The sequence below is a fragment of the Prunus mume genome, linkage group LG6, assembly GCF_029339155.1.
Source record: "Prunus mume cultivar Tortuosa linkage group LG6, ASM2933915v1, whole genome shotgun sequence".
In the NCBI taxonomy this organism is placed as follows: Eukaryota; Viridiplantae; Streptophyta; class Magnoliopsida; order Rosales; family Rosaceae; genus Prunus; species Prunus mume.
In genome coordinates this window covers 2,441,406-2,465,469 of record NC_142703.1, presented here as the reverse complement: position 1 = coordinate 2,465,469, position 24,064 = coordinate 2,441,406, and the positions used below count along the sequence as shown (strand labels likewise).

The 24,064-nt window shown below is 33.9% G+C and overlaps 1 protein-coding gene across 9 annotated transcripts; it reads right to left on the bottom strand.

Moving 5' to 3' along the window:
- Window positions 1-256: 256 nt before the first annotated feature.
- Window positions 257-11,882, bottom strand: LOC103336211 (DNAse I-like superfamily protein). Of its 9 annotated transcripts, XM_089053947.1 has the most exons (13): window positions 11,632-11,771; window positions 10,056-10,090; window positions 6,987-7,016; window positions 6,685-6,799; window positions 6,383-6,457; window positions 5,871-5,943; window positions 5,641-5,745; window positions 4,406-5,273; window positions 3,442-3,626; window positions 2,601-2,709; window positions 2,049-2,191; window positions 843-1,119; window positions 512-650 (listed from the first exon to the last, which is right to left on the bottom strand). In XM_089053947.1, exons 3-12 carry the CDS (start codon window positions 7,014-7,016, stop codon window positions 858-860), a joined length of 1,965 nt encoding a protein of 654 aa, XP_088910073.1. In that variant the 5' UTR covers window positions 10,056-10,090; window positions 11,632-11,771; the 3' UTR covers window positions 512-650; window positions 843-857. The 9 variants fall into 9 exon arrangements, 8 of the variants coding, with proteins under 8 accessions (XP_008237462.2, XP_008237459.2, XP_008237460.2 ...); XM_008239240.3 differs by lacking the exon at window positions 10,056-10,090 and having other exon boundaries at window positions 257-650; window positions 885-1,119; window positions 11,632-11,882; XM_089053946.1 differs by lacking the exon at window positions 10,056-10,090 and having other exon boundaries at window positions 11,632-11,882.
- Window positions 11,883-24,064: the final 12,182 nt, after the last annotated feature.

Here is a 24,064-nt window from a genome sequence, read left to right as displayed (position 1 = left end):
GGGTTGGTTCGGTTGCCAAACCCTAGTACACCAAGGTTGATGATTCAGTCTGTCATTGTCAATGTTCCATAATTATGATTCCCAAGAATTCATCTCAGTAGGTTCTCTCCATTACCAAGGAGATAAATTGAACTGCGTCAAGAATGTCTGCTAATCTGTCTTTGAATTTTGTTTTTTCATCTTCTAAAATCATTGTTTAGTGGCCAATGAAAAAGATGTAAGAAATGAAAGACATCAAATACAAAGAACATAGATCTGATCTGAACATGGAACACCATCCAAAAAGATTGCATTAAAAATTTGTATTGAGATGTATTATTCCTATACAGCTTAAGAAAGCTTCTCTCATGAAGGTTGATCATACAAATTACACTACACATATTGTTACACATGTATAAATCCAACTTACTGTACAACCTGTATGCTCTATGACTCAACTCAACTAATATGCTCCAGAGACCAATGGCCAAGAACCGCTATAACATTTACACTCTAAATGCAACATACATCACTGTTGAGTGTTGTTGACAAATTAATCATGGCAAAGAATGAATGTAACTCGCAAATTTTGAAGAAAAAAATTTCACAAGTTGTCGGAACTCCCACCTGGAGTGCATTAGCCTCCATCAACGCTCCCAATCAGAAATATCCTGCACCGGGAAGCAAATTCAGGAATAGAAGACCAAACCTTTTAAGGTATTCATGAAACAAAATGGTATAACAGAAGAAAACACATACATAAACTCAAACCCAGGAAAAAGCAAGTTGGTTAGGTACTAGGATCAACAGCTCTAACTATTCTATTAATTTTACCTAGTAATAGTAGAATTCAGAAAACCAACCATATATAAATCACTTCACATGCCTAGCAGCAAAGTACTCACTTGTTCCAATTTTAAGCAGTTCATTCCAACATCAATACCCATATCCATTGTGATTTCCTCATTTTCAATCTCTGCATCAGTGAATGTGAGGGCCCGTTGAAGCTTCCTAGAAGAGAACACCTCAACCTCAGCCATATATGTGGCAGTCACTGGTCGATGATCAGAAAGTTTAAGTTCAGCCCTTCTATAGCTCAGTAACCTCATTCCTTGGCCATAAGAAAGAATGCGGTCACACCTGAGAAATGGAGGCACACTAGGGTAAAATTTTGTTCAAGGAATTGATATACAAATCAAAATAGAAGAGACACAATGTAAAAGGAAAAAGAATTCAAACACTCATTAAAATACGAAAGAAAAAATTTCAAAAATTCATTAAAAGTATATTGAACATCACTGTAATGTTACTGAGTAATGAATTATGTTACGATTTCTCAGATTAAGTCCCTCGAGTACTAGAAGAATGCATGTGAGGAATCACCAATACACATGTATATTTGCTAAGGGCCGTTGGTAACCATATTTTAAAAGACAAGTTATTCAACATGAAATCTACCACCCATAAGTCAAAATCTCAAAACAAACCAAAACTTTAAGATCTTTAACTATTATCGTAACAGTTAAAATAATTAGTAGAATCATAAAGCGACATTGACAGGGAAAGCCAAAAAAATGAAAGTGTTATGTGGTGGTAATTGCAAAACTACAAAAAATTAAAAATTAAAAATTAAAAATTAAAAATTAAAAATAAATAAATAAAATAAAAACAGATGCATAACGCATTGTTCAATCTACGAGCATACAATGTCAGGGAACTCAAAAAGGCATTCAATATCAAAAGATGTCTTCCATAGTAGTACACACTGGAACAGCTGTTTAGTGGTACATACTAATGATGACCAGATAGATGGAAGGAACCAATAAATCTTTTATGACATGTTAAAATATAACAAGCTATCATGCATTTGTATTAGTTTAGTAAACATTGTAAAACCTATATCAAGATTACTGCAAAATCATACCCAAAAGAATTCCAAAACCAGCCTGAAAAGGAAAATGGTGGACAAAGTTTCGCAAAGCATTAATTGAAACAGAACACCTGTATTCTTATGTAAAAAGTAAGCCAAAAAAATAAACATACAGATATGGAGATCAACGCAGGCCTACCATGCTGGAGTCCGCCTCCCAGTCTTCGGATCATCACCGTAGTACTTCTCTGAATTAGCCTCATATTTATATGTTGGTGGAAACTTCAGAACACCCTCAGACCATCCATCAAATGGACGACCTTTCTTAAATTGTCGTGCAAGCTGTCAGAATAAATGTCAATGTGCTTAATAGTTAGGTTTGATATCCTGGTTAACTTCACTGAAAAGATAAAACTCAACCAATTAAGAAAATTCCTGGCTCAATCTCACCAAAATGTCCCGTCCTGTCCCTAATTTGCACTCGAGTCATATTATAATTTTTACAAGCATAGATGTCGTGCACTAAAACACACAACTCCATTAATGGAATGGCTGAACAATCAATCATACACATTGGTGTTATTTGATTTACAACACTCAAGCTATTGGCTTCAGTTTTTCGATTTTCCAATCCAATGATAAGCCAGGAGAAGAACACAGATGCATAGAATGCCACTAGACAGACAAGTATATCAATCAACAAAAATAATTTCAATAAAACAAACTATCTTAAGAGAGGTAAAAGATGTACCTGGTCGTTCTCAAACAACTTGGACCACTCCTTTTTGGAGATAAGTTCTCGTGTTTTTTCATATGACAAGTTAAGGCGATAATTAAGATCGCCCAACCAAATTATTCTTCTGCAGGAAAGAGAAATATACTTTTACTGTAATTTCTTCAGGAGGGATAAATATGTCCTTAAAACAATAGTAAATTAAAGTTAAGGCATAGTTGAAACTAATTTTTCACATCAGTTAACTAGAATGTGGATAAGCCAAGGTTTGCTTTTTCCATATAACAGAATTATATGTAACTTATGTAGTTTTATCATTTGTCTGATGAGATGCTCGGGTATAGGAAAACCACTAATTGGAGAATATTGCATCCAAATAATGTTACTGTTATCCAAAGACGGAGGCTGTTCTTGACTTACACTTCCTGCTAACCGAATGTCTTATCCATTTAATTTTTAAAACATGTTTCAATATCCAACAGTTTTATTAGGAGATTACTACTTATAAATATTTAGTTGCTATTCTAGAGTCTGATGAGACAATTACTTTAGTAAGTTCTCTAAGTTAAACTCCCCATGTTTTTTAAGTTAAGAATAAAACTTGGATTCTAGAATAGCCAATATAGTGCAACGTATCTTTCTTTATGATTTCCAAAAGATTCTTCACAAAAACTGATGACAGTTGATATCATGCAAAGTGGAAACATTTCTTAGTTTTACGAACATAAATAATTGATGATTCATGGAACCATAATTCCAATTTCCATCAAGACAATAACAAACAAAAAAGAAGAAAAAAAGAAGAGGCATTAGCTCCAAAGAAAAGAGTATTGTAATTTAGTAGCAGCAAACTACTCACTCATGATCATAGATACTTCTGGGAAGTCCAATATCAGAAAATGAATGAAAGTGAGTTCTTCGATGTATTTCATGCACATCAGCATTCCTTTTTATTTCATCTCCTTCTTTCTCACCTGCTGTCAGGTGAGTGCACACAAAACAAAAAAACGTCTGATACACTGACATGCTGACAGATATAGATCCCTGAGAAAATTAAGAGTTGATATCAAATAAATGAGTAGAAACATTATTCTTACTATTATAAAATTACTTTAGGAGGTGATTGTAGTGTTGAATATAAAGGCATGAACATATGGATTATTACCACAAGTATCTACTTTCAACTTATTCGAGCAAATCATCTAAGCAAAACAAGTGCAATCTCCTAACCAAGAGTTCTATCCAGAAATTAATCAATTAAGAAAAATAACACATCAATAGTTGATAACAATCAAATAATTTTTAAATTAGAGGAACAAATCTCTAGACAGAACAAAAGTTAACCAAATCATATTTATGTTACGAAGCTACAAAGTTCATCCGTTGAACGCTCTTAACAAAGAAGAAAAATTACAAGGTTCATGTGTTGATCACTTGCCAAACCCCAGAATCTAACGGATCCTAATATGGAATAATATCCATTTAAATTAATTTTCTGTATATGGCTCATGTAAGATGGGGTGCTTCAAAGTGAGGAAAGTACAAAGTTGCTATAATGTTCACCCATGGCTTGTACAGTATGGTTATCAGCCATATGAAAGTCATACTGCAGTTAGACTTCCACATCAGTGGAAGAATGGATCCATTACAGAAATGTGAGATTATGTTAGCAAAAAAACAAAAGAAAGAAAATAACTGTGAGATTATCAAATAAATACTAAAAAAAGCAATAAGTAAATATGTTGGCCATCTACCAACAACACTCATAATGAGGAAAAAGGATTCACATAAAATGGAGATAAAAAACTAGCATAGAAACAAACCTTGTTACCAATATATCCCATGACACCAACACCAACAGTAGACACCTTTACGTTCTGAATATGTTTACGCAAGCTCCTACGAACCCATACAGTGAGGAAAATCCCAACCATCTGCTTACTTACAATCCTTACATATGATGATCTTCTTTTCCGTTTCATTAGAGACTCAAGATCAATCTCTGCAAGCTCAAGTAGAGCTATTTCTGGTGTCACGTCATTCGTAGCTGACTTGAAAGAATTGTAGGTTCTGAAAGACTTAGAGGACTTGAAAGACTTCATTGTTCGAAAGGAATTTCGTCTGTCTAACAAGTGCTGAGATAGCAAGTTTAATGGAGGCTCCGGCCAGCTCAAACCAATCCTTTCAGACCCACTAAGCATTTTGGTTAACTTTCGATTTTGTTGGATACTAGAAGTTTCTTCATCTAATGAACAATCATCGGTCCTCAAGCAATATAACCTATCTAATCTCTTTGGAGAAGAACTTTGCCTTTGTAAATCCTGTCCAATTGGCATGTGTGGCTTGCTACTATCACTAAAGTCTGGAACTCGAGAATCAACATTCACTATTTCACTAGTGATTGACGTACCGTTGCTGTCACCAAAAAAAATTTGTTCGTCATCCAATGGATGGACTTCTTCACCAACATCACTATCACTTTGGAGTAACATCTCCTCTTCTATATCTGGGACATCACCAGATGGCTTATACTTTGATGGAGACGGAGGATCGCTAAAGGATTTAACCTTACTTGCCGCAGGTCGAACTCTATCCAGTGCTTCACGAATAATGTTTTCCCACTTAGTGATTGGGCGCCTATCTTCAGCACCAAAGATATTTCCAGCATTTAAGGGTACAATCTCCTGAAGGCTGAAAATTAAGCATTTTTCGTACTTCTAAGATTAACTCTTGAAAATGAAAAACTGATTCAGACAATACAGATCAAAGTGGTAGAAGATATTAAAGAGGACAAAAGAAAGCACGCTCACTTTGATCTTGTACAAAAATTAAAGGGCAAACGTGACAGCTATAAAATCCGACACAAATGATGTAAGGCATTTTCAATAGCATTTTTTTATTTATATTTTATCTGTTTTCAATGAACAACAACATTTACATAATAAACAGATCATGATAGAAACAGCATAAGATCCCTAAATGCAGAATCAGTGAATCAAGGAAAGGGGAGGAGGAGGAGAAGGAGTTGGGGCAGGGGGGGAACCAATCCAACACTTACCCAATCACGTAAAAGTCAGCTGGCTCATTAATATCTAGCCAACCATCAATATCCAAGTCATCAGGTGGAATTTCTCCTCCGACATTCCATGTTGTAGCACATACTCTGAAAACACCCAAAGAAAAGATCAGCAATTAAAGGCTAGACTGATAAACCACCACCTTTGTAATAATTATGTTTAGTTAACTATGGTTTACTTCGACATCGCAAAAATACAAGGAGCATCAAACCTCAATTCCTTTGTGTTTATATACTGTGCCCTGAACGTCTCTGACTTTCGTCTTCGTACCCTTGGAAGCGCTTCTGATTAACCAAAAAGAAAGAGGAACAAATTAATCATGAAATTATTTGAATTTAAAAAAAAAAAAACGATATATTGGAATTTGCATATCCCATGGGATAAAATAAAAAATATAACACACAAGATACTCAAATCAGTAGTTCAGGACTGGAAATGCATATGACCTCTGACTCTGAGACTAAATAATGTTACAAAAATCCAAAAGCAATTGGTCAAAAGTTAAGAAAATAAGAAAACTAGGTGCCGCCTTGAAGACTTGAAGCTGTATGAAAGTCACATTATTCACTTTCATCTTCAGTGAAAACTTTTAGCCTCAGAAAAAAAGAAAAAAGAAAAAAGAAGAAGGTAAATTTGTATCTCAAAAAGGTACCAAAAAACAGTGTTAAAATGATATGAAATATAGTAAAATAAATGAAGAAACAAAAGTGGCCAAAATATTACCACTAGCATCATCACTCTCAGACTCATCTTCCTTAATGTCTTTAAACCTTGATCCTCTTCCTCGTTGAGGAAACTCTGCAAAACCCATTTTACAGTCAGGCTAAAACCCCAAACGCATACTCCTTAAAACATGAAACAAAGTCCCAATTAACTCAAAAATTAAAAATAAAATAAATAAACAAAATTCACATAAAAAAAACCCATCAGCAGATTTATCACAATTCAAAACACAAAGAACAAAGTATGAAAGTTCAGTATTTTCTTAAAAGAAACAGAAAAAAGAAATGTGGAAATTGAAGGACCTTGGGTATCGGAGTCGGCATCACAGTCGGAATCGGCGTCGGTGTCGGCGCTGTAATCGGATTCTTTGGCGGAGATGTTGAGCCATTTGCGCATGAAGACTCTGGGCCAGAAGAGCTGTAGGCACGACCAATCCAAACAACACATTTCAGCCCAACTCCTCTGCACATTTCTCTCATTTTCCCCAAAAATTAACAAAAAAAACCAAAACCAAAAAGCAATAAAATGGCCCACCTACCTACACATATATATATATATATATACACAGAGAGAGAGAGAGAGAGAGAGAGAGAGAGAGAGTTACCGGCTGCTGGTTCTTTGAGTGGGGCTTCATCTGTGATTGAGAATGCATGGTTGCAGAACATAACAATTAACAGGGTACAAATTAGAAGAAGAAGACCAACAGTGAAGTAAAGGCTTTTGATGGAGAAGGAACCAAAGATTTCTTAAACTTCTAACCAGAATTTCCGAAACTGATGATTGTAAAGGAGGAGGAGGAAGAAGAAGAAGAAGACTACCGCCACAACAGTTGGAAATTAAAGAGGTAGTTGAAATTGGAAGTTCGACTCGCAAATTTCCGCGCTTTGACTTCCAATTTATTTATAAAAAAGTGAATTACAGCTGCTATATCATGTTGTTTTAAATAATTAATTACACTCCAGCATTCAACTAAAAAGAAATTAATAATTAATTCAGGGTTATGCTTACTGTCACTTCAAAATAATCATTCTTCAATCCTCTAATAAAAGAAGTAAATGCATAATAATTATTTTATAGTGCATAATTAGGCCTATTGAAAATGATCATTATTCCCTCTTATGTCACGTCTACTTATAAGTAATGGAAATAAGAAGAAGGTGAATGATTTCCATTCCTGATTTTCCATGGGTTTATTTACATATAAAAAATCATTTAATATGTGAGTCCCACTTAAAATTCCTTCATCAAATAGCCTAACAAATGGAAAGCATATCAACTATCCCTTCCTAGTTAATCCAATTCTCATTCCTTGTTTATGGTATTCTATTTCTTCTTATTCCCATTACTTATAGGGAAGAATAATTATGATTGTTTTTCTGTTATTTACAAATTGTTAATGAAATGTAGCCAAAAAAAAAAGTATCTACTATTAGCGCTTGTTAATCAAAAAATTCGAGGATACCATTTACACGTAATACCAATGTAGGAGTTTTGATGTTATCGTCACACAATATAATTTTTGACATCAAGGGCTATAAAAAATAATGCAGTTTAGGGCTGAAAAAATATTTAAATATTAAATTTTGACATTATTTTTCTTGTGTTCTAAACTATGTAGAATCTGATTACTTGGTTGAAGCAATTTTCACCTTCAATTCATGTTCACGTGGCAATTTGACATTTCATTTAGATGCTATAACTGAGAATAAGAATGCTATTTTTTTCCTTGGCCAAACTGAGTTTGGTATCTTGTTTGCATTAAGTTGATTTGTACTTTTGAGTGTTTTTTCTTCTTCTTTTGTTTATAGCATTTTGAGTTTAATTTTTGTCCTTCTTTTAAGTGATAGTGTTAATTATGATATTGTAATATTTTGCAGCTTAATGTATGAAAATGTATTTTAGGTTGTAAAGAAATACCTAAGAAGAACCAAAAAAACCAAGAAAAAAGAAGCACTATACTCTAACAAAGACATAAAATAAAAGCAACATGGTAAGTTGATTAGAACGGATATGCTTCTCACTCTGTATTCGAGTTCGAATTCCCCTTCCCATAATTTAAATTAGATTAAAGTAAAATATGGTTTGTATAAAAAAAAAAAAAAAAAAGGAAAAAAAAAGACACAAAATAAAAGTGAGAGCCACACCATCCTATTCCACCCTCTAATTGGATGGCAATCCAATCATTTGGCTTGATTGTGGCCTCTCTTTATTGTGTCGTTTAGTTTGTGTCCAGCATTAATTTCTTCCTTCTTGTTTCTAGCTTCTAGATCCAACCAAAAGAAAAACTTTTATTCTATGGGGCTAATAGGAACGTCAAGTCTCTTTTATTGAATTGACTAATAAAAATATTGAAGCTTCTGGAGAGGTTTTGAGTTTGAGGTGCCACAAATGCCGCCAACCCTGTCCTTTGTGTGGCTTAGATTTGATTACAGATTAAAAAGTTACCAATACTAAACGATTTGCTAATTAAGATTTATGAGATTCTTGGGCAACCAACCTTTGCTAAAAAAATAAAGAAAGAATGGAAAGAATTATTAGACTAATGTGGCTAGTTAGCCGCCAACCTGGGCAACGCATTTGTTTAACTTAACTACCATTTTTCTTTAATAACGAAAAGAAATCGTACTCGTAACTTAACTTAATTAATTTTCGGTAAAAATATTTCAATGTGGTCTGGTAAGAACTCTTAACCTAACATAATTCATTTTAGAGAAGAGACTTCTCTCGTCCCAAGTAAATAAACATTTCATAGAAGTTAAACCTCAAGACTTGCAGAACCTCTCAGGAGAAAAGAGGGAAGAATTATGGGAAAACAAACAGATACTTAGTGCTCTGCTCATTATGCTTGGATGATGAGCAAGCTGACCAGCACAACCAAAAACTTCTTTGGACCACACAGGACACTTTTCCATTCTGGACAAACACACTGCCATACCTATCAGGCTTTCATGTGGTCAGGGACTTTAGGTCAGGCACAAAATACAAAAACCTATAATAATTTCCTACTTTTGACAAATTTTGCTATCAGGGACTTCGACCAAAAAGAAAAGTGTGATTTCCTATAATCTAGAGGAATGTGGTGGGGAATTTACTAGTGAAGGTATATACGAATTAAATTTTTTAATTTAATTCTGAATTTAAAAAAAAAAAAGGATATGATGACCATTCAACTTTATTTATAACTCACGAACACATGTTATATGGTTTCAATTAATTTGAATTAGCCCAAATGGTTAAAAATATTTATTCTTGTATCTGAGATTTAGATTCGATTTTTTTCTTTCTCAATATCGTTTGTATATTAAAAAAACAAAACAAAACCAAAAAGAAATGTGAGCACGGGAATAGGATTTTCTCTCTCCCATGAAATTCTCATACTTTGGACTGTCCAAATAATTACACAAGTTTTTTGGTGCAAAGCGAAATTGGTGATCCCACCCCATTTGGGGTCACAAACTTTACTAAAGGTACAAGGTCACCCCAAACTTTAGGTGACATCCATCCATGTGACAATAATGACTTCTTTTTTTGGTCGGACAATAATGAAGAAATGTAGCAGATACCGATATATGTGCATGATACAATGTAAGACCAGAATATTCTAAATCCCTAAATTCATAATGCAGCTAGAGATAAGAAATGAATCTTATCTTTTTTTTGGGTTCGTCCTTACATCGCACTTGAGATTAAAGTCTTCAAATATCTTTCCTGTTTTATAAAGGAGATTCGAATTTTAGACATGTGTTTATGTTAGAAAGAAAATGTGTGCATACGTGACAAAATTATAAGAGGACACTCCTTCCTAACCTTTGTGTAAATTGTAATTTTCCAATTACCTATTATTAGCATGTTTACAATTCGGTGAGGAGAAATTGAATTGAGAAGTTGGATTGAGGATGAGTTTGAATATTATTGTTTACTAAAATATTTGAAATCGAGGTAGAAATTGAACTGATTCCCTAAAATTTCCTATTTCAACAATGATTTTTATAAATGGTTATCGCACTTCGTTTTCACCTTTCGTTTTAGTCTCGTGATATTAGTCCGAGATTCTAAATTTTAATTTTGTGAACACCAATTTTTTCAATACGAAAAACCAAAAAGATGAAAATTGTCTCTCACCAACTGGGCATACGAATTATATATGTTTTTTTCCTCACAAAAATTCTCTCCCTCAACGTACTCTAGTTAATCCCCCTCATCCCATTTTTGGTCAACACTAACAACAGAAAAAATGCACTATATAATTCCAGAGTGGTCCATGAACATGATGAGTCATCACTGAGCAGCAGCCAGTAGATCATAACCACTAAGCTGGGTCACATTTATATCGAAGCAATGTGTTATAATATTTTATTCAATATGGTGAGGGGAAAAAAGTTCTTGGACCTATTTGGGAAAGTATTAATAATAAATAATAAATAAATAAATACGTTCAAAAACTTAGAGATACAGTTATAGTTCCCTTGTCGTCACATCTTCACTGATCCTCGCACAAGGTTTGAGAGATCTTGCCTAGTAAAACAACATTTTCATAACGCACAAAAAGGATTCTTTATCAGAAAAAAAAAAATTTCCATTATTTGACTCGCCTCAATTCTTTCTGTTAAAAATAAATATATTAGGATTCTTTAAAAAAAAAAAATTAATATATTAAGATTTTATTCTGTCGCTAACAAGATCTATCCCGATGAAAAATGTCTTTGATTTGTAAATTAATGATCTTATGTTCGAATCTTCATAATACTTTGATAGTGTGTGGGAATCCCCTAATATTGTAGCTCACCGCAATTTTTTTTTTCGAGAAGAAAATGATTAAGAATGGTTAGATGAGAGCTTATGAAGTCTACTTTATTTTCAAAATCCAGTTTTGTCTGTTTGCTTGCACCCATTCATTTGTTTTTGTATTTTCTTTTTCTTTTTTGTTGACTGAATTACCAGAACACAAAAATCAGAGAAATGAGAGCAAATCAATGAGACCAAAACCTTTGGTTACTACAAACCCAAAAGAGAAAAGAAAACTTTGTAACAAAAAGAAGTTAGATTTGTGTGGACTTGTATAAACATAGTAACTAAGAATAACTAAGAAATCTTCTCTTTTCCAAAAGGAAAAATTTCTAAGCTCTTTGAACTAGTTTCCAGTCCCAAAGAACATGAACCTCTACATGTAGGTAACTAGCTAGCTATATATGAGAGAGAGAGAGAGAGAGAGAGAGAGAATTAATGAGCTTGTGTATATGCAGACATACCTTTGCTTTGATTTATACACCAGTAATTTGGTTCTTGAGATGACCAGAAGACTTCCTCTTCCCAAACCACAGGAAAACAAACAACTCAACTGATCTCTCAGGAAAGAAACTTTTTTCCCTTCTCTGTATGAAAGCAGCTCTTTCTCTACAGTGCAGATGGATGATGGCTTTTGCTCAGCTTTTTTTTGGTTTTTTTGGGGTCTAAGGCTTCTGCTCAGCTTGGTTGTGTTGCTTTTGAGAAAGAAGTGGCTGGGCCTTAGTACTACTGACTCTTTATAAAGTTGGAAACTTGGAAGAAGCAGCAAATGTCTCTTTCCACAGACCTTGCCTGATTTAACACAATTTTGACACCTGGCATTTTGGCTTTTCTTTTCTATAATTGTATGTAGTCATTAACTAAGGGCTTTCATTTTCTTCTCTTTATTAAAATGATTAACAGTGGACAGACGCCCTATGGTTGTTTAGATGTAATTTTTTTTATTAGCAATGGAAGAAGAAAAAGCATCTTCATTTAAAATATACACAGGTGAGAAATTCGAATGACAATTTAATGTTAAATATTTAATTTTAATTTATTTTAGCTAAGAAAGGACATTCTCATTGTAATCCTTGTGTTTAATTTGAATTTCTTCATTATGATATTCGTTTTTATATTAAGTTTGATTTGTATATAGTGGTAAACTGTGTCGTGGATATTTATTTATTTATTTTTTAATTTAAAAAAGGAAATAAAAGATTCAAATTTGAACATTTTTCATCATTTAACAAAGAAATACCAACCTTCTAAAAGAAAAAAATTGAAAGAGAAATACAAGTAAATTATGACTTAGTTAGAAATGTTTTTTTTCTTTTTTTACACAAGCGATATTGAGGGAGGGAATTTGAACACAAGACCTCGGGTATAGGGGTAATTGCTCTTAACCACTTGAGCTACAACTCCTTATAGAAATGTTAATTATTTATGTGTTTATGTTAACGTAAATAACTATTGTTGGTAATTATGAGATGCAATAAATTGTTTACTTAACACAATGCAAACAAAACATTTAAAACATTTCTTGAACTTTAAATTGCGTCCGTTTTTTGAAACAAAAAACCCTAGCTGCACCTTAGTCCTCTTTCTCCTTGCCAACAACCAAGTGCAAGGAAGCTAAGGGGGGAGGTGGCCACTGCCCCTCATCCCCTCCGTTTTTTGATTTGTTCTATATTGTAATGATCTAAAGTGACCTAAATCGAACTCTCTTGTTAGTCCATGATATGTGTGGTGCTCTTTCCTCCCCTGAGGTTTGTCCCACAAGGTTGTCTTAGGAAGGTTTTAATGAGGCCACTGTATCATGTCGCTATTTGTACATACGTCTTTGGTTGTATGAATGATTTCTCTTTCTCAAAAATTGCATCCGTTTTATGTTTTTATTATCTTGAAATTCTTAATGCTCACTGTGTTAACGACTATTCAGTTGTAGGAAATCATATTTACATTAACTTTCCATTTGTTGAGTTGGATAGGATTAATAATCCTAGTCAAATGTTTGGTGTCCTAAAAACAACATGGTTTGGATTATGGCTAATCCTACTAGGGCCAAATGTAGTAGAATTATGAATCCTACCAAATTATAGGGATTAAGTTGGATTGGATTATACTAAGCCCTGTAATGTCACATTTCAATTAATCCAACCCCTCAATCATGTGTAGTACCAAACACATCATTTGATTAGTGTTATCATTTCCAATCCAATGTAATCCAATACAATCCAATTCTACCTCATAATCCAATCCAATTCCAGTCACCAAACATGGCCTAAATGTGATAAATTACATGGCCTAAGTGATAAATTTCCTAAAAATTAGAGCCCACCCTAATTTAAAGGTGGTTTCGCTATTTTACGAAGGAGAATGCAACTAGCATTCCTCTTAGAGAATTACTTTATTCCATTCTATAATATATATCACATCATATGATTTTACAAGTGTTTAATTTACATCTATCAACAAATCATACCTTCTGAAAAAAAAAATAATACACCTAATTGTAAGAGAGGAGATTGTGTCACCCTGTGGAGTAAAATAAGTTAACTACTTTTTTTTTTGTCTAAGAGTTAGCATTACGGTTATTATAATTTTATAGTTAATTAATTTATAAATATAAGGGCTCGTTTGTGAGTGATTTTGGATGGATCAATAATCACTTTTATGGAGAAGTGCTTCTCAGAATCACTTCCAAATGAGCCATAAGCTAACCTAATTGCTTGGACTTTGCTAGTATGAGAGTTTGATTATATGAGTGGGTCCCACTGTATAATTTTTGTTAGAAGTACTTATGTTACAGGTTGATCATTTGAATTAAAATAAACTAATAATTCACTGGATCAGTCATCCCTCTACCAACTAGCAAATTGAGCTTAAAAAAAAGTTAAGAGAACAAAGTAAAAAGGATCTCCTTTTTGTTTTCTAAGATTAAGAAAAGTTAGTATAGTGGTGTACTGTATGTGTTTCTCCCTAAACCATTTGGCTTCATCCTTAATACTGTTTAGCATATGTAGTTGATTCCACTAAGTACAGTTGCTTTTCTAATTTTCTATGGAAAACTTTGTGGTAATCGTGTGTAATGCCAACGAGAAAGGTTCAACACTTTTGGGAAAGCTAGCCACTTGCAAATTTTCAATAGTAAAACGTAGAACGAGAAACATGTTTGAGACTTACCAAATTTATTCAACAAGAACTGATCACTTTATGCGTCGACATTTTAGTTGTTAATAATAAAAAATATTTAAAGCGGACTCAAATTTGAATAAATAAAAATGATTTGGTGAATAAAATTTATACAAATTTATAAATAAACCCAATCCTAGACATGTATTTATAAAAAAACCCAAACACTATTTAAACATAGAAACACACCCAAAATCAACCTCAAAATCAACAATTGTATATTTTTTGGGTGTGTTTATAAATGAGTTTTGAGTGTGTGTAATGATGGGTTTTGGGTGTGTTTATAAAGTGTTTTGGGTGTTGGGTTTTTTTATAATTTCAGCCCCTATTTTGGATGTTTTAGTGAAACTCCCTAAAATTTATCGAACATATTTGGCATTCCTAGCACTATTAGTTTTAATTAGACTTAGTTTTCGTTTGACATTGCTTATTTGTGATCAAAATCACTTAATTACTTTCACAATTTTAGCTTTCTCATCCCATTTGGTAAAAGAAGATATAAGTGCTTTTTTGGAGAAAATTGATGTGACTCACCGTGATTTCCAAAAATCGCTACAGCACTCCTCCAATTGTAAGGACGAGTGGTGTAACACACGACCTAATTAGAGGACAACAATAACAGTTTTTGGAGATAATTAACGAAAGTGCAATTTGGGATATAATTTAGAGGCTATTCTACAATTCCCTATTACCCTCAATATATTTAGAAAATGAAATTTCTCACACACATCTCACGGCTAGACCCGTTGACCTATCTACTTCAATTTTTAAGAACGGTGGTTAGTACTACTTCCTATAGGCCAAAAGCATTTGGATTTTGGATATTTGCATGCGCAGTTGGATAAACACTAATTAATATTTTTTCTGACCCAACAGCTAAAGTGAACGAACATGTGGATTTTGGATAGCTGCATGAGCAGGTAATTGAATCACACTATAATTGCTATATTTAAATTACTTGGATGGTTGCTGGAGATTATTCATGTCTTAAAAATTTAGGGAATTTCAGATGGCAAGATTAGCCAAATTGTTTAGGCTTTTATATGGATTAGCTAAATAATTAGGAGGTTAATTAGATGGAGTAGTTTGTGGAAGAAACTCAGCAAAACAGAACAGGTGGCAGCTATAATATATACAAGGATAATCTGATATCATTATAAGCTCAGATTAATAGCCTCTTATCTTATGGTTATCATTATCATGTTTCCATTAATTTTGTCTATTTGCTTGTGAAGCATGACCTAAACAATCGATGATGGAGCCATAAAAAAATAGTGGGTGACGGCAACAATCGTAGCAGAGGCAAGCAATCCCATTCAGAGGCACCAGAAAATTTTGTAGCAAAACCCTAACAAGTTACAACTACGAGGAACAAAAGAAAACCAAATAGACCTCAACTGTTGAGCCATGAATCGTACACTAGTCCTCTTGAAAAATTTCTGACTCGACTTGATTATGGTATATATGAACTATGGTGTACTTGCTGGTGATTTGAGTAAATCCGTAATATTTAGTCAGCTTGCTAGTACAGTACATACAATAATTTTCAGTCGGTATAGGTTGATGGCTACTAGATAGATGTCTTATCTTATCATGTACTATTTATTTGCTTTTAAGCTGTTTGAGACCCAACAAAAGATCTGCAAAAACTTAGTTATTACGACGGGAATAATATTATTTTGTTATCTTCGATTAATAACACTATGTCACTCATTAATGGTCAGATGGGCCTCACTAATCACCAGATGTCATGATCCCTAGCAGAAGAAACAACAAATCAGTACCGGACAAAGTAGAAAGAGGAAGGAAATTAACATTGGGGACCCATTTGCAGAAAATTTGACCTCGCATTTTATACGAACGGACATAGGGGGAACGGGGTCCAGTTCAGTTTTCAGGGTGAAAGCCTGGAGAAAGGCTTAGAGCCATGTATTCCGACGAAATGCTATTCTATATTAAATTCGTGAGATATGAAATGTTATTGATGTCGGCGAAAGGCTTTGTGGAGCCCGACAAAAAAGTACCAACACCTTTCATGTGCCAAAAATGGAGAGCTTATTAATGAGCGGCCCAAATTCAAAGATCAGAGAACTTATGAATTTGTTGGTGGCAATTTGCAAGCGTGCCGATGTTTCTTGAATACGCTGCAGTTAGGTAGCACGTCGTTTTATTACTGTTTGAGGAATTCTTTCCCTAATGTTTGAGGAATTTGAAAATTATAGAATTTAAAATGATGAGTTGTGAAGTTGTAAAAATTGTGATGGTGGTGGGGCGGCGGCGGAAGTTAGTGTGGCAACGACAACTATGAAAATGAGGAGGGATGGTCATGGCAATGACGGAGGTCGGCGGGACGGTGGGGGTGGTGGTGAGATGGTGTGGTATGGTGGTTTTTCTTAAGTCTCTCTCTTGGAATTTCATTGGCTATTACGAAATTGGAATTCATGACCTCTAATTTCCAACGTTCTTTTTTCATGTAGAATTTCTCAATTTCTTTATTTATGAAACCGAACATTGGAAATTAGAAATTGAGAATTCAGTACCTGTCAATTTAAAAATTCAGGTTTATGTCCAAATTTCAAGTTCACATGGTTAGAGATATTGTGCAGTGACGTTTTAGTGTAGTGACGAGGTGTTACTGCCACCTATTCTTTTTTTTTTTTGAATAAGAGCATGAGTTCAGATCTCACGGATGATAGTTGTTAAATAAATATTTAAAAAAAAACTTAGAGATATAGTCGATTAAAATTTTGGAGTATTTTAACCATTGGTCCAACCATATAGATATTGAACATTGGAGATATAAAAGAAATTTATTCTTAATTAGAGACAAGTTAACAAAAAAATATTAATTGTGTTGTCAATTATGTTTCTTAATATATTACAGTTTTTTAGTGTATATAGCAGGGATAATTTTGTCATATTTATATTATTAACACGAGTCAACATGATTAAAGGTTACACTGTGTTGTCATGCAATACAAGTGAGGAAAATAACAGACGTGGGTTAGGCCAATTGGCAAGGACAATTGAGTTCACTCTCTCCGCTTCCTGTAGAGTAGATTAATTTATAGTATTTAAATTATCGCTTAGTATAAAACAAAAGTAATGAGGAAAACTGTGTATTACATTAAGTCTTACTATTAAAATTTGAGAAATTTGTGGCTCACAGAAGATTTGATGAGTATGCCCTTGAGAGGTGCACACATAGCCAATAACACATATGTGTCAAGTACCTTCGCTAGTCTCTCTTGTGTCTTTTATTTCTATATGTGACTACATTTAAACTATGGATAAGGACTTTTCTCTACCTTTAATGTTTGATAGTGTAGTTCAATAAAACAAATGCTTGATATTTGGACTGTCAAAGTCAGAGCTTTCACTGGGTTGGGTAGAGGCAGCGGGTCTCCTCCTCTCTCTGCTGGAAGGGTCTGAACAGAAGGACAAAATATTGGTCATCCAAAGGCACCAGTGTGGTACCAATCAAGCCCTCTCTAATGTCAAAGTTAAGGCAAAGTTGGGAAAGTTAGGAGAGTGTTTAAGCAGGGTGTCTGGATAGGAGCAGTTAGTACCTTCGTCCTAATTTTGGTATTCTACAGTCCTTTGGTGTATGGATACACCAAAGGATATAGACCATTGGATTGAGAAAAGAAAAAAAAAATAGCAAATCTACACCGTTCAATTTAGGGTAACATGAAAACCTGTTATTGTAGGTTAAATTTAAAATACACTTGGTAAATAAAAAAAATCACGCTAGAACCATAAAACGTACGCATAAACCATAATGTGAATATGCTCTTTGCAGTTATTCTTCTCCATTACAATTCTATCTTTGCTCCTCTTCTTCTCCATTAAAACTCGATCCATTGGTTTGTCATTGCACTAGCGCTATTGAGAAGGCAAGTACATAGTTCACGTGGTGGTGGCTCTTATTCATGATCTAGGGTTTCGTTAAAACTTTTTTCGTCATCGTCGCTGGGTTGGTGGAATTGAGGTGATCACTGGATTTGTCATGGTCATCATCTTCACCTAGTGGTGGCTCTTAGATGAGTAAGCCAAACTAAAGAAGAATGCGAAACTGTCTCCCACATTGGTAAAGATTAAACAACGATTGAAAGGGTTGTGTTGAGTTTCATAGAGGAGATTTTTTTTTTTCCTTTTATTTAGAAGTTTTTCTTTGTTTAATTGTAGATTAACAAAGAAGTATCGGGATTTGAAGAGGCCAATTTTTTACAGCATCAACTCTCAAGGTTTGGAAATCTCCATATCTTTGTGGTGGAAAAGTGTGAGGCATTTGACCTTCTCCAGCATTAATTTTCCTACTTAACTTCCCATATTTGAGTATTTCAATGGGGCCTGGACTTTGAAAGTCTGTAATAGGAAAAAAAAACACTATTGCCAAACAGGGAGAATGTGTACCGGTACACAGGTGTACCGGTTGCCCAAGATATAAGGCTTTAGAGGAAACAACTTCCTTCAATCAAGGGGAGAATGTATCTGGTCCATGGCCTAATCATGATGAGAGGAGTTGTTTGGCCATGCCTACGCATGATTAGAAGTGATGATTGCAGGAGGCATTAGCCAAGGCTTGACATGGTTAGGAATGCATTTAATGTATGGCAAACATGGGTAGTTGACCGAAACTGAAACGATCCCACAGTATAAACCCCATCATAGTTTCCCTGTTGACCGAATAGCTTAAACGATCCATGGGAAAATAGATAATCACGTGGAAAAGTTTTGATAAGACCATTTTATCCCCATTAAATTTTCAATATATATAAACATTCTTTTTTTCGTTTGATTTAATATGGGTATAATTGAAAATTTTACAAACTTTGTTTTCCATTCATCAAAACAAACATGGAAAATGAAATAAAGTTTCCCTTATTCTAGAATCATGGGAAATGAATTATTCCATTAAGGATAAAATCAACCGATAATGAGCATGATTCTCTCAAATAGCTAAATAAAATTCTATATAATGTATTCAAGTTAGATAATTTGATATTTTATATCATTTATTGGGTAACTAAATAGCTAACAAGGGGCTTTTATTAAACTTGGGGAAATTTTAGGAAATCTTTGACCAAAAAGAAAAATAAAATTAGGGAAATATTGTAGAAAAAAAATAACTTATCGGCTGGGGGACAGTTGTCTTTGATGCACACAATTTCGGCCCCATGTATTATGTATATATGTATACTATTCACCTTTAAAACAGGATCTCATGGATGGATGAAACAGTTATCAATGCAACATTAACTTTGAATTCGGTGGATAATGTCTGCATCATAAACCAGAATCCCAAGACATATTTAACCGTTTTAAATTAGAGAAGATGGTTCTATTTTCTATATGCATAGAAAGTCAAAACTCGCTTCGCGTCCTTGTTTGAAATTTAGAGGAATATATTGACACGTATTCCTTTGAATAGTGTCATCGTGAAAATATTTTTGTTTATCACTTTAATCAAAGGTGTACTCTTACCATTTTTTGCATGCACATGCTCCCTAATAAAAGAGATGCAAATCACTTGCGTTGTGGCAGCTTAGTTACAAATTTAGTGTCGAACTAGTATGAAATGTCCAAATTACCCTTCTTTTAATACTCGTTATAGATAGTAGTCGACACACTGAGGCTCCCATGTACATCTCTCTATTACTCATGTCATTCTAAGCAGGGGAGGAGCTAGAATTGTAAAGTTGAGGGGGCCGAAATAGAAAATATAAGTATATAAAACACTTAAATATTCAATACTTACATGTTTAGTGATAAATATTTCTAATTAAGTCATATCTAATTTGTTTTAGAGGATATTTTAACTTCAATTCTAAGTTGTTTATTACAAATTCTATATATTATATATAATATAATAGAAGAGTGGTAAAAACACTCTATTCTCTGATTCTACGGTTCTTGATGCTATGTACGGTACTAGTGAAGGACAATTTGAAAAGAACACTGATTATATGATCGACGGTGGGCATGAATATTGTAATTTCACCGATGCGCATGAATTTTATGCCGACTTAACTACTGCGAACCATGTAAATTTCATAAATAGGTAGGATCTTCCTCACTATTTAGTATATCACACTAATGAAGAGGGTTAACAACTAAGCATATTTATGAGACAATATGAAGTCTAGCATGTGTATGCAGCAGAATCCCCCGAAACAAAACACACACACAACAAAGCTCTATGTTTCAATGACATATGGTTGCCTTATGTGTGCTCGGTTATGTTTTGATAGCTCGCTAAGAGCTTCCTGAAATTTGTAAGCATTGAACTTAGAAAAGTTCAAAGATTTCAGATCGGAGTGATATTTAAAAGAGAGTAAACTATCTCACATGTGTAGTTTATAATATCCATTGCCTTAAAAAACTCCTTTGTTCTTGTCATATGCAACGTCGAGATGATAACATTATTGACATTTGTTTATTAGTTCTTGTTTTTTTTTTTCCTTTGATTCGGGGGCTTTTATTAGTCACTAAATGTCGTTGGTTTGGTTCTGGGAAAGTTGGAGATTGTCTTCTGTTCTGCATGGGACTTGAATAAGTTACAATATTTGTTTTTGTTTGTGTACGTATCCATTATCGTTTCTTGGCGGTCCATGTTGAACCAGATGGACCAATTGCTTGAGGCACCGTCTGTTTCTTTTGTTCTTTAATCATTGTTCTTTAATCAGCTACCGTCAGACAAGAAAAAATTTAGCTACCCAGTCCTATGATTAAATAGCGTGCTGTTGTCGGTTATATATGTTGGTCAGGAGGACTGTGCTACGTACCCCTTTTTTTTTTTTTTTTTTTTTCATCTGAATTCGAATCAATCTTCTCGTAGAATTTTATTTTTTAATTTTTAACTGCTTCTTGTAGATTAGAATGTTTTAGATTATTTCCAACTAATATGTCAAATTGCCAATTGGACATGAAATGACAAAAATTAAAGGTTAAAGTTGCTTTGATCGAGTAGTCAAATCATACATGGATTTGAAGACTGGAAAAGATATGTCAAAAATAACATATCAAAAAACTTGATGTCAAATATTATGTTAATATTTTTTCAGTCATGGACCCCACCAGTGACGGACCTATTGAGGCGTTGCACCTCCCCTCGCCGAAAAAATCTGTGGAGTGGTGGAAGGTTGCCCCTCTAATGAGGCTGTTGCAGCTGCACTCCATCTGTTGGACGAAAAGACTCACCCAATTTGCGCTCCTTTTTTTTGCCATGTTGCTCAGCCTATATTTTTTTTTAATAAAAAAATCTTAGCCAAAATGACGTCGTTTTAGACTAAGATCCAAAAAAATGAAAAATGAAAAGGAAACATGCGCTGCGCATCCTCCCAACAGAAAAAAAATATATAAAAAAACCCTGTGATTTTTGCATAAAATTCTAGGGCCTTCTCAATGCTCAGATTAAATATTCATGTGACCTCCAAGGATAAAAAAGAATTTGAAAAAAAGACACCAAGTTTTTGCATTGGGAAAAATGTTTTTGCTTGTATTAGTCATGAAAAATGCTACGTTTTCATGATTTGAATTTTAAGATTTTGCATTTGACATCTCCCTCGGAGATGCTTTTAGAGCATTTCCAACCGATGTGTCAAAAGTGCTACATAGACATTTAACGGTTAGAAATAACATCTCACATCACTCCAATCGAATTGTCAAAGTTGATGTGGAATGAAGGCTGGATGTTGAGCTGTTATTTTTGACATCCCAAAAGCAAGATGTCGAATGAATATTTTATTATTTTTAAAGATAGCTGGCTGTTACTTTCATTTATTATTTTCCTTATTTTTATATTTTTTCTTCTTTATCTTAAATGATTTTATTGTTACAATAATTATTTATTTGACATATCGGGTGGATTATAAAACTGTATAAATGTAAAATTGCCACTTCAGCCATTAAATTTAAATTTGATGTTTGGTATTTGACATATTCCTTGAAGATGCTCTTAGAATATCGCGTACAATCATGATAATAAAGTATGATAATGAAATATTTAAACTAATTAATGGAGATGGTGATATAAACTTGACACTTCTTTCAAGTTCAATTCACCAACTTGAAACTTTTTTTACCCCAAAAAAAAAAAAAAACTTGAAACTTCTCTCACTTTGGAAAGTGAAAATTTAAATATTCGAATTTTGAAAGTAAAATTGGTCGATGATTGAAAGAATATGTTACAGTGGGATTCTCTCTTGTGATGGCTTAACACGTACCAAGAAAGAGACTTATGATTTCTTTTAAGCATATGGCATGTGATAAGCCTCTTGAGAGTCAACGTTTGCTTTATTAATCTGGAATATTTCTGCTTTTAGTCTGTGGTTGGATTCCATCATTCTTGTTCCTATCTTCTAAGTAAACATCAAATAATGGTGCCTTTTTTTATTTAACAAAAGTCTAATTTGTGCTGGCTTTCATGTTTTTGGGAATTCTACGCATCACTCCACATAATTATCTCTTTCGTCTGGAGTACTGCCGGGGACAAAGTCCAAAACAAACTTATAGCATACCCTTCTGGGCTTGCAACACCAATCAAGCCTTCCTGAATGCAAATCGACTACCCGCTTTAACAGGGAAGGGGATCCAAAATCAATTGGCCCAAACCTATGACTCAGTCCATATACAATTGGTTGGATGGGCACAATCCTCCGAATTGAATCAATTTTTGTGTGAAAACCACAACTACAATCATACCGAACCAAACCAATTCATATATGTAAGAATTGGCCAATAGGGTATAGCTAAGTTGGTTGAGCTCTTCCACCTCGATTAAGGCCAGGTCTTGAGTCAGAGCAAGAGGTGCTACCACCCTAGGCCCCAGCTCAAGAGAGGCCCAATTTTAATTTTTAATTTTTATTAATGTGATTAGAGTTTTGTAAGGGGTTATTTAATGTAAGCACGGCAAATTGTAGCCTAAGTTCCCTCGAGCAGCAGTGGCGGGTGCTGTTTTTAATCCACATCAAGCCTATGTTCAAATCTTAGCATTGTGCTATATATACAAATGGTCTATTTTCAATGTCGCCCTAGGCTTAAGAAATCTCAGGGTTGGCCCTGCCTTCACTTATGTGGGCAGAGGTTTACAATCTAGAACTAATGAATATTTTTGTAAAACCCCCTCTCCCAATTGCTTGTACTAAAAAAATTGTAAGAATTGTTAAATAATAGTCTATTTGTCTTGGTTCAATTTTGAACGAATTTTCTGATTTTATGAATGAATACGAAACCAAGCTTTTTGGATTAGATTGGATTGATTTGAGCTGTTTAGTTAGTAAAATGCCAACTCCTCCTGTCCATGCCCTCATATTTTGGAACTATGATTTTGTGTTTTCAACAAAGTTTAAAGCACTTAGAATATCTTGAGTTTTTGTCTGAAATACTTGACAAAGAAAATTGGTCAATCCCATAATTTTATCCATGAAAAGTAATGAAAACACAAACTCAAAAGACATCATAGCAATATAGTTACTCTTTGCATTGCCACAAAATTGTTGGTTAGGTCCATAATCACTGATTTCCTAGAGAAGTATTTTAGTCTCTTCAAATAAATTCATCAAACTTGTAATAGAGGCAAAGTGAGATCCCCAACGAGTGGCTCTAGCTCGTTTCAAACTATGACCTTGATTAAGTCCTCTACTTGTCTCAAGTTCCCCAAAATCCAACAACTCTTTGGTTCAGCTTTTTGAATTAAATTTAACTCATTACGGCGTTTAG

What these genes read in the sequence shown, in the direction of transcription:
- LOC103336211 (XM_089053942.1), bottom strand. Translation starts at nt 7,034, where the DNA reads ATGCATTCTCAATCACAGATGAAGCCCCACTCAAAGAACCAGCAGCCG. An exon ending in ACTCAAAGAACCAGCAGCCG is followed by an intron (nt 6,845 to 6,986) that starts GTAACTCTCTCT and finishes AGAAATGTGCAG; the next exon opens with AGGAGTTGGGCTGAAATGTG. An exon ending in GGGAGGCGGACTCCAGCATG is followed by an intron (nt 1,120 to 2,048) that starts GTAGGCCTGCGT and finishes TCCATTTCTCAG; the next exon opens with GTGTGACCGCATTCTTTCTT.